General features: G+C 41.7%; 1 protein-coding gene and 1 non-coding gene across 2 annotated transcripts in view; both read left to right on the top strand.

Annotated features, from left to right (window-relative positions):
• The first annotated feature begins 1251 nt into the window (after nucleotides 1–1251).
• Trnav-uac lies at nucleotides 1252–1325 on the top strand. The gene has a single exon. It is a non-coding gene; the product is annotated as a tRNA-Val (tRNA).
• A 6317-nt stretch (nucleotides 1326–7642) lies between these two features.
• The window catches only part of LOC123518963 (RWD domain-containing protein 1-like), a 5201-nt gene continuing 1402 nt past the window's right edge, over nucleotides 7643–11441 (top strand). The window contains exons 1-4 of the mRNA XM_045280044.1: nucleotides 7643–7787; nucleotides 9200–9414; nucleotides 10169–10312; nucleotides 10757–10946. Of these exons, the coding sequence (XP_045135979.1) occupies nucleotides 7715–7787; nucleotides 9200–9414; nucleotides 10169–10312; nucleotides 10757–10946 (622 nt within the window). The 5' untranslated portion in view covers nucleotides 7643–7714. The remainder of the gene's footprint in view (nucleotides 7788–9199; nucleotides 9415–10168; nucleotides 10313–10756; nucleotides 10947–11441) is intronic.

Here is an 11441-nt window from a genome sequence, read left to right as displayed (position 1 = left end):
TCTCATACATTCAGTTTTCCTTGTTGAAGTGTAAAATTGTGCATAACATTAGAAGGGTATGTACATGTCACTTGGACACGTGACTCAGTATTGCATACATGGCAGAAAAGGATTAAAAACACTTGTAATGGAATGCAACAACTCCACCTTCCTTCATTAGCACACACACACACACACACACACACACACACACACACACACACACACGCACACAGCGTAGTGTAGTGGTTAGCACGCTCGACTCACAATCGAGTGGACCCGGGTTCGAGTCCCGGGGGTGGTGAGGAAGATGGGCAAGCCTCTTAATGTGTAGCCCCTGTTCACCTAGCAGTAAATAGGTACGGGATATAACTTGCGGGGTTGTGTTGTGGCCTCGCTTTCCCGGTGTGTGGAGTGTGTGTTGTGGTCTCAGTCCTACCCGAAGATCGGTCTATGAGCTGGGTGACCAGCAGACGACCGTGGTGAATTACAGACACACACACACACACACACACACACACACTCTCTCTCTCTCTCTCTCTCTCTCTCTCTCTCTCTCTCTCTCTCTCTCTCTCTCTCTCTCTCTCTCTGTCTCTCTCTCTCTGAAATACATATATATACTACATACGTTTATTGAATAGAATAGAACTCCTAATTTAATGCCATAAATCCACCTTGAAATATCACCTCACCGCTTAGCTTGACAACGCGTTCCGGTTCACATTTGTCATGCAAGCAATGTATTGGTAACCGTGGAGGGGAGACGGAGAGCGGGAGGTAATGAAGAATGCTATAGTGTTGGGACGCTACACCTGCGGGAAGGGGATAAGCGGAAGGGGAGGGTCACAGGGCGCAAGGATGACAGGGCGGTGGGTCGAGACTGGATTGTACGGTGGTCATTACTTGTTATGTTTAGGGAAGTGACGTGTAAGTAGATGTATTCCACCAAAGGGCTAGATTGGGTTGGTGGGTTATCATGTACGCTCTCTCTCTCTCTCTCTCTCTCTCTCTCTCTCTCTCTCTCTCTCTCTCTCTCTCTCTCTCTCTCTCTCTCTCTCTCTCTCTCTCTCTCTCTCTCTCTCTCTCTCTCTCTCTCTCTCTCTCTCTCACACACACACACACACACACACACACATACACACACTAAGGAAAAGTTGGATAAATGTAGAAATGGAGACAGGTCACTATGAACCCCGCTTGAACCCTGTAATATACAACTAGGTAAGTACAACTAGGTAAACAAACACACACACACACACACACACACACACACGTCCGGTAGCTCAGTGGTTAGAGCGCTGGCTTTACAAGCCAGAGGACCGGGGTTCGATTCCCCGGCCGGGTGGAGTTATTTGGGTGTGTCTCCTTTCACGTGTAGCCCCTGTTCACCTAGCAGTGAGTAGATACGGGATGTAAATCGAGGATTTGTGACCTTGTTGTCCTGTGTGTGGTTTGTGCCTGGCCTATCCGAAGATCGGAAATAATGAGCTCTGAGCTCGCTGCGTAGGGTAACGTCTGGCTGTTTCGTCAGAGACTGCAGCAGATCAAACAGTGAAACACACACACACACAGTTCCAGTATCAGCTGTGTCGTGGCTGCGTGTGCTCCATGATTGGTATAATGTCCCACACATGTTAAGATTAAAGCAAACCTCATCCAATTAACGTCACTTAATTGGTAAAGGGCAAAAGTAGCACTGAGGAATGTGAGACGCGCGAAACATTTGTACCAATCATCGTAATCAAAGGGAACATAAGTGAACAACTTCGTATAGTGACAACGACAAAAATGGTATGAAAAGATAGGATAGGTAAAGAAAAAAAAGATGGAATTTTTTTACGTGAGAGGGGGAAATCTGTCTCAATTAGATGCCAGTGTCCGAGCAGGTCCGAGAGAGTTAGCCAAAGGAATGGGATAAAGTTGTGGCTTGAAACCTCCGTCTTTAATGAGTTCAAATAATAGGAAGATGAAAATAGAGGAGCAAGTACGGAGAATTATGTTTCGTTTGGCGATGGACGAGTAAAGGAGAGATATATAATAGAACCAAATGGAGAAGACTCGACTGAAATAGTGACTCCGTACAGAAGCGTGACACAAACTGTGGAAGAGACAAAAGTAAACCAACTCGAGAACGTTCGTCCATATTTAGAAAAAGAGGAAGAACTTATTAGGCATCTGCTATTTTGAAGACGAAATAAGGAAAAAAAAAAATAAAGAAACAATATTTTGTTTGAAAAATCAGAGAAAAAAATATATAAAAAAAACTTTAAAAATAAGAAGAAAAGGAGACAAACAAGAAGAAAAGGGAAGAGCCGTTGAAAAGGCAATTCTTCCCAACGACCACCAGAACCGGAACCAGAGCAGATGAGTCTAGAAAGTAAGGGCGTAGTCTTTATGCTGCAGCGAAACCAAGTGATGATACTGGTAATGACAGAACTTTATTGGCAGTTATTTCTAATTTCTAAGTGTTTTCCAGAGTTTTTTGATCGGTTAACAGCAAGATCATACATCCATGAGAACACGAACTCTCATCTACTTGGCTTTTGAAACACGAGCTAGGCATGAGAGACGGAACAGACGTACTGGTTTGCCTCCAGCACCAAAGCCCATATTCAGAAACGCCTTTCCCTCTCACTACTACAATTTTGCAAGGCTATAGAGACAACTTGCCGAGTTTTTAAGACAGTTTCTCCCTTTAATAAACTAGAAATATTACCAATCTATCACCAGATCCATAAAAATATACTTCAAATCACGAGTATCTTCAGCAGGAGCCTTTGGAGCAGTGATGGTGAGAGAGAGCAAAGCGCTTCAGAATGCGGGCCTTAGTAAGTCAGATAGGTAAATGTAAACACTGTCCGCGCAAATCCTCGTACATGTGACTCAGCCGGTAAAGGATCTATCTGAAGGACTATTGAGACACTTCCGGGAGTATGTTTGCCAATACGATTAGAACTTTTTTTTTTTCGGAATAGCGTTAATGAAGCGTCTCTCTCTCTCTCTCTCTCTCTCTCTCTCTCTCTCTCTCTCTCTCTCTCTCTCTCTCTCTCTCTCTCTCTCTCAAAATAAGAGTGATATTCCACGATTCCAGAATGTTATGATGGAAGAAAATCGTTGGTTAATCTTTTCAGTACTGGAACGCATTTTTATCATGAAATATTGGTGTGATTAGACCATTTTGCTTACATTAAGAAAGGTCTATAGGGGTCAAAAGATCAATGGCCAAAGTCTTCACTATCTTAATCCTCACACAAGTTCCTAAAGCTGTATAAAACCGGTAAATAGTAGGCAGAATAAAATTTAATATGAAAACACGTTCTGGTACTGAAGGGGATAAAGTAGTACAAGCCGGGGCTGTAATGAAGGAACTGCCTGCCTGGGAAGTGATTTATTTTCATGTCTGGGAATAACACGGAGAGATATTTTCTTTTCCTTCGCACAGTTTCCATTAGGTGAATCCCCCCTTCTAATTGTGTGTGTGTGTGTGTGTGTGTGTGTGTGTGTGTGTGTGTGTGTGTGTGTGTGTGTGTGTGTGTGAGACTGAGGATTACGTTTTGGAGTTATGATCACCAGGTATATTCTCTCTCTCTCTCTCTCTCTCTCTCTCTCTCTCTCTCTCTCTCTCTCTCTCTCTCTCTCTCTCTCTCTCTCTCTCTCTCTCTCTCTCTCTCTCTCTCTCTGTGTGTGTGTGTGTGTGTGTGTGTGTGTGTGTGTGTGTGTGTGTGTGTGTGTGTGTGTCGCTTTCAGTTACTTTTCCTCATGACTGGGTGAGAGTTCTAATATGTTGCAACTATGTATAGGAAATAAATACAGAACACTAAAGAAAAAAGGGCCTTTGGGAAACTTACGCGTCTTTTGTCTCCATGAATTTTGTCCATACACATTAACTGTATCACGATGCATTGGCCTCTTTTTAATCCCTTCAGCACCATAACGCGTTTCCATATTTTTTCTACTTACTATTTAGTGATTTTATACAGCTTCAGAAACTCATATGGAGGAGGCTGAAATAGTAGACTCTGACCACTAATCTTCTGACCTCCATAGACCCTTCCTAATGTCAATAAAATGGTCTAATCGTACTCAAATCTCAAGGCAAAAAATGTGTCCCAGTATTGAAGAGGTTAATGTCTGCTCTACATTGATTCTACAAACGGCCAGTAAGGATCTGTTTCATACAACACATTCTGCCTGTCTGAGATATAATCTATTGTTTGCACCGCCGGACGAGGCACATAATTAGTGAACGTAATACTATTATACTGACGCTTAGAGAGAGAGAGAGAGAGAGAGAGAGAGAGAGAGAGAGAGAGAGAGAGAGAGAGAGAGAGAGAGAGAGAGAGAGAGAGAGAGAGAGAGAGAGAGAGAGAGAGAGAGAGAGAGACAGACAGACAGACATAGAAAGACAGGCAGACAGACAGATAGGCAGAGAGAGAGAGAGAGAGAGAGAGAGAGAATATTTTAAAGACGTCTATTAAAAGAATATATGCAGAGTGTAGGATGAATGACAATTGAATCTGTGGAATCATAGTAGCCTATCCATCTTTCCATGTTTTGCCCATCGCCTATACAGTCTTGCAGTCTTACCCTCTGTTCTCATATCTGGACAATAGTCGAAGGGCAAAGAGAAAAAGTAGTATTCTTCCGAGTGTTTCTTTTAATTGGTGGTGCGGAATGCTTCATAAACTATCATTAGAATTATGAAAACCTTCGATAACTTACATAAGAGGATATTAAACTTAAACCTCTTCAGTACCATGACACGTTTTATTCTTTATTCTGCTTACTATTTGATGATTTTATACAGCTTCAGAAAGTTATGTTGGATTGAAATATTGAAGACTGTGGCCATTAATCTTCTGACCTTCATAGATCGTTCCTAATGCAAATAAAATCGTCTAATCATACCCAAAACTCAAGATAAAAATACGTCTCGTTACTGAAAGATTGATAATACAGATGGTCCGGTAGTTCTGAGTTCTGAGTTCTAAAGATTACCAGATGCAGTGGATGTGTGCAGGAAAGCGCCTCTTGAATAAAAACTAGCAGTGAAAAATGTTAAAAAAATTATAGTAAATAGATTTGAAGACGAGAGAAACATTGTGTGGAGAGATGGTTGAATTCGTGACAGCAAAGATGGGATTTGATGATTGCAGATTGATTGATTGATTGAATAAGAAATGAGAGATGGGCCGCAACATCGTGGTCATATGGGACCGCTCCTGTGACAGGCGAGCCATCAAAGGTGTTGTCCTGATTACGCGGTAAGATGACTCTACTGCGATAACAGTACAATTTCAGTTTATACAATGACGATGTGATTCCACGATAATGTGGCGGGCGTAGTGAAACCTATACGCCATTTTGGTGTTCCTATCTGCACAGGCACCAGGACGAACCCTTCCTCCCCAAGGGTCCGCCCCAGGAGTCCCGTAGGTGTAAGGGCAGTGACGAGGCAACCTTGCCGCGCCTCACACGGCTCACCATGAGCACTGACCCGCCACACCTCGCCCCAGCCACTGTCATGAAGTGAGTCCTCTCACCCCTAAAGGATCCCCCTCGTCCTGCCAGTGTCCGGTGCATGGTGCACAGCGTGCCACACACCACGCCCCAGCCCCTGTCATGAAGTGAGTCCTCTCACCCCTAAAGGACCCCCCTCGTCCTGCCAGTGTCTGGTGCATGGCGCACAGCGTGCCCTCGTTCATGGCGAGTTGTTCAGCCCGGTGCCATCACAAGCCAGGGACCCGTACACACCCTCCACCAGACTGGAAGGAGTCCTTATCACCCCTTTAGGACTCCCCCTATCTGGTGAAGGGCAGACATTGATCCCCTAGCTCATGGCGACCCCTTGCCTAGTGTGAGGCGCTGCAAGTGGATGACTATAGTGAAGCTTAAGGCCGCCAAGGAAAAGAAGGACCTGCTGCCAGTTCCCTGCCTTGGGCCCCAGGCCGGACCCGACAGCCACCTTCTCTCCCGTGCGGTGCCCGAGGCCGTCACGGCCCTCAACCAATTTTGGCCGAAACTAATCAAACTTCTTTTAAATTTTGATCCGAATATAAAATCATCGATTGCAAGTGAAAATGGCTTTGGTTTGACTATGTGTAGTAGTCGGCTGATCGATGAAACAATTAAGGCGAGGCAGCTTTGTTCCGGAATATTAGAGAGTACCTTGCATGTTTCCTGCCGTGAATGTGCGCATATTCATATGTGACTAAATAGACACAATAGTCCAATCACATATTGCTTCGGTACCTCAGCCTATCAGTTCTTTTTTTTTTTTTTTATGTAAGAAGGAAGACCGGCCAAAGGCAACAAAAAATTGTGATAAAAAAAAAAAAAACGCACACTGGGGTGCCGGTCCGGTCCCCAAACAAGTTTAATAGATAATTAGAAGGGGAACCCTAGGATGGTAAAGGAGCCACCGTTTTTTACTGTTTTTTTTTTTTTTTTTTTTTTTTGCTTGAAGAATGTATGTGTAGTTAGATGTATGTAGTTTTGTGTGAAGAAAGAGAGTTGTCTTTTGAGGCCAGCCTGTGACTGCCCCTTTATGTTGTGAGACACAAAGGTCAATAAGGTCATAGCTGGCTTTACTGGCAAGTTCACAGCACTCCCTGAATCAGCGCTATTAGACTTCACTTGGAATAATTATCGTTTCGGTAGATGTCTACTGCCGAATGGTATGAGATATTCTGAATTAAATTAAATAAAAAAAAAAAATCATTCTAAAATTTGCCATAGAGAAAGCTTGCAAACTACTGTGACCTCGTTGTAAAACCCTTGAGATAACATCTGAAGGGTTCTTTGGATACTCAGATGCTAATAAGCAGTAAATAACATCATGGAAGGGAGCACAGGTCGCATATCAAGACATTGTCTATGCCGGAGTGAAGTGTGGTGTACCACGTGTACAGTACGTACAGCGCCTTATTGAGTCGGGGCAGGAATTTTGACACTCCAACAGACATCCCACTCTGGTTTCAGATGCTCTAACCAGACAGTCTCTCGAAACCAAGACAAGTGTTTTCCCTATCTTTTGAAACTCCAAAGAAAAAAGTATAGTTTCTTCTTGGTGTCGATCACAAGATGAAGCGCAGACCGCATACCAAAGGAGCTTTATGACACATCGACCACATCCTCCTCCTTTGTTGTAATTATTTATTAATTCAACAATAAATGTATCAATCAATCACATACCAAAGTAGCACCTTCTATCGTGTTCTTCATTATTGTTAGTAATTTTCCATAAGAACATGTTTATTCTGGCCTCGAGCGATCCCTCTTCCCTCTTCTCTCTCTCAGTCCCCTTCATGTCCTCTGCTGTATAATATAACCTACTTACGTGTACCTACTTTCAAACTTTCCAGTGCCTTATCCCTGCTATTTTCTAATATGTTATAGTAGTAAATGGAGGTCACAACTACAAGGATTTTCTGCGAACATTGACAGTCTATAACAGAGATTCAGCATTATGAACGGGGAAAGCAATCATGAGAACCCGAATTGTCAAATATATATCACATTCACACAGTCTTTATGAGAGAACATTTTAGAATACGTGTTAAACCTGCCAAAAGTGATAAATATTCCTTTTTTCAACTGAATGTACTGTTTGTATTGGTCTAAATACACTGAAGAGTGACATTGTGGCCAAGTCGGAGCGGCGCCGAACTCGTCCCTCTAGACCCAAACACGGGGCCTCAGTCACGCCGCCGAGTGCCTCCTCTCCTCCACCACCATGACTGACTACAAGGAGGAGCAGAATAACGAAATCGAGGCGCTGGAGTCAATATATCCCGAAGAATTTGAAAGTGAGTGGAGTATGTGGGGAAGTGGAGGAGTGTGTGTGTTTGGTGAGGTGTGGTGAGGTGGTGAAGGGGTCGGGTCTGTCACACATGGGCTGTGGTTTGGTGATGTGTTGGGTGAGTGAGTGAGTGAATAGTTCATATTTTTACGTTATGGCCAGTGATTGATGTGTTTTGTTAAGGATCTGGGGTTTGGTTGCCAGTGAGCTGTTTAGATGTTATGTACAGATGGCAGTTTTTAATCATTATTTCTTCTGCTTCACATTTCTGCTTCTAAGTTCTGAACAGTAAAGTTGTCAGTCTTACTTTCGGTGGTGACTATCAATAATTCGTCTGTCTCCCTTTTCTGCACCAGCTTAACAAGCTTGGGGTCATATTGGGAATTGGGGGTTTTGAATTGGGGACAAGAAATGAGCAAAATGTAGGAAATTTTACATATTACAATTTTTTTTTAGCCACACCTACCCCAGCTGGCTACCTAGGACCCCCTCACTCCACTAAGACATTAACCTAACATAACAAAACACGTAAGAAACTACACCACATTGTCTTACCGGTGAGATGAAGAGATTCTCAGGGCGATGGAGACATGCACAGCTTTGTAGTGTTATTAACACATGGAACCTCTTCTTTATGTCTCTATATCTCATTTTGAATATTACTGTTGCTAAGTATCTCACATAGCGATTTTTCCTGCCAAAAATTGTCATTGTTTGCTTCACCTCCGTTCACTGAGTAGCCACATTAATAAATGATAGTAAGCCTCCATCAGAATTGTCTCTCAAACAAAAGAAAACTGTCACTGGACTACTGTGAAAAGCTGTCATTTGTGGCCCCACGGGTGGAGGCGTGAGATTGGAGGGACAGTTCTATAGATACCATGACATCCTAATATCCTGCTACCCGCAAATCTCAGTTATAAACAAAAGTTAGCCATATCAATGTTTGCTCTTGACTGGAGCACAGCTTGCTGGACTTAGAAAATCTCAAATTTCTGCCACACTCCTGAGTGTTATTGCCACACAGTTCCTCTCATTTATGACAAGATCACCGACCCTTCTGCATGATATGCGAGTTATGTGCTTGTATGTGACACAGCTCTGTTATAAAGATTTATCCTTCAGTATTTCTTGATAATAAGTCAGTCCCCTCATCCCTAAATTTAACCTAACAAGGGACCTAAAAATTATACCATTATGCCTTACTGGTGTAGTGCTGCTTCATTAATAAACACATGGAACCTACATCCAATTTTTGTATGTGTATACCTAGATATGTATTTATAGCATATATACTTTACATTTCTTCTTTGACACCACCAAAAAGAATTACAGAAGATTAAGAAAGTGAGAAGTCATTGGATTCATTGTGAAGATTATCATCTTTGTTAATTTTGTTTATCTCCTTCACCATTTCAGTTTTAGAAATAGAACCTCAACACAAGTTTAAGATCAGAGTGCAGACAGAAGGGTCAGATGTGACCAGTGACCTGGAGGTTGCTCCGGCGGCGATAACCTTGAGGTTTGAGTACACACCAACCTATCCTGATGAGCCACCACTGATGCAGGTGGTGCCTGAAGAAAACATAGAGGAGGAGGAGCTAGATGACCTGAGAGAACAGCTCCAAGAACAGGTATCAAATAACTCCATGCAGACTATTGTAGGAAATCTGTTTTGTTAGCTAAAATCAGAAAATGTATAGTATCCAGTGGTTATATGACAAGATCTCTTAGGGACTCCCAGTTCTACAGTACAAGGAGAACTGCTCAGCAGCATCTATCAAAGCAGCAATTATTCTAATTTTTAGCAACTTTGCAAAGGATTCAGAATAAAATAGTGTGACATATACTATGGTTGTTTGGAAGGCTTGGAACATGTATTTTTATTTCTTAAAAAATCAAGAGTTCACATATTTCAGACTCATTTCATAGGTGCAATTTTTTTCTCCTGTTTCCTTATTTTTTCTATGTTATGGCTTATATATAGCGCCTGTAGGCATACTTAAGTATACGTGGGAAATGCTGTTCAGCTTCTGCCCATTAGTGGCACAGGCAATTTTATTTATAGTGGTACCCATATTAGGGCCCATACCTCCACCCAAGTGCATCTTTAGTGTAACCACTTAGAACCTGGGTATCATGGTGACATGTAGGTAACTTTAAACCACTCGACAAATGGCATAGCTTCAAACCGGTATTTGGTGGGATTCAATCCTACTTGTAGACATCTGCCCGATCCCACGCTCACCACCTTATTCACTACGCCACCGCCCCCCTAAATGTAATTTGTGGTGTCAAGGATTTACTTTAAATTAAAACCTGGAAGCATATGTTGCACAATAATGTTGTTTCATGCAACTGTGTCTGATATTTTTGTTTCTCCTTCAGTGTACGGAGAACCTTGGGATGGTGATGGTGTTTACGCTAGTCTCATATTCCCTAGAATGGCTCACGACTCACAAGGAAAGCCTTGCGCGCACTGCCAAGGAAGAGAAAGAACGTAGGAAGTATGAACAAGAAGAAGCAGAAAGGGTAAGCACAACCAGAACAAATCTACTGTTTTATTCTCTTTCATTAGTTTTCATTATGTAAGTAATTCATTAATTATGAATAACATATTTCTCAAAAGTATTCATAAATTTAGAAAAGTAATATTGTATGAGTTATAAATTTAGAACTTCTTATTTTTATGTACATTTAACATTTTGAAGAAAATTCTAGTTAAATTTTTGTTTATTGATGCAAGGTTTGCTTATATAGATAAACACAGAAGAGAGAATCATTGTTGTTGCTCATGAATTGAGATACACTTATATTTTATTTCATATGAACTGTTCAGAAAGCATTGCTTTCAATATTTAGCTCCAAACTTTTATGAATAGAAATACAAACATGCAGAAGAAGCTATAAATGGGTGACTCACTGTGAAATTAGTTGCATTAAAAACTAACCATAGTCTTTTGCTTTTGGTGACAGAAAAAGTTTGAAGGTACAAGAGTGACAGTGGAGACTTTCTTGGCATGGAAAGCAAAGTTTGATAAGGAGATGCTGGCTCTGCGCTCAGAGAAAGAGAGAGAGGATGAGAAGAATAAGAAGTTCACCGGCAGGGAACTCTTCCAGAAAGACAACACACTTAATGAATCTGATCTCACTTTTCTCGGAGAAGGTAAGGCTGGTGTTTCATTATTCATCTTCTCTATTTCTGATTGTGATGGCTATTTTAGTGGAAAGAGGAGTTTAAAAGTTGTGGTTCAGTCAATAATCATAGGAATTCTAGATGTGAAAATAGTTCTTTGAGAGACCATTACAACCAGTTATGAAAAGAAGAAACTTGGAAAACAGAATTGCCAGAATCCACTTATGTCACTTTATTGCTCACTTCCACTGCTAAGAGAAGAGAAATGCAGTGTGTAACATGTATATGGTAACACTGCTGATGCTCTAAAATAGTAGAAAGCTTCCAGTGATGTGTAATGCTGTACCAAGAAATCTAGGTGACACATTGGAAAAGAATCAGTTTACATAGATCACATGTTACTGTTTAGATGAATAATGTAATCAATGGTTGACTGCATATTTCAGACACCTATTTAGATCCCAGACAACAGACCACTTGACAGATAGCCATCCCAGGGTTGACGCAGCTGATGGGCAGTGGTTG

The sequence above is a fragment of the Portunus trituberculatus genome, chromosome 44 (assembly GCF_017591435.1).
Source record: "Portunus trituberculatus isolate SZX2019 chromosome 44, ASM1759143v1, whole genome shotgun sequence".
NCBI lineage: Eukaryota > Metazoa > Arthropoda > Malacostraca > Decapoda > Portunidae > Portunus > Portunus trituberculatus.
The sequence above is the reverse complement of the archived record's forward strand: the minus strand, read 5'-3'. Positions and strand labels throughout refer to the sequence as shown.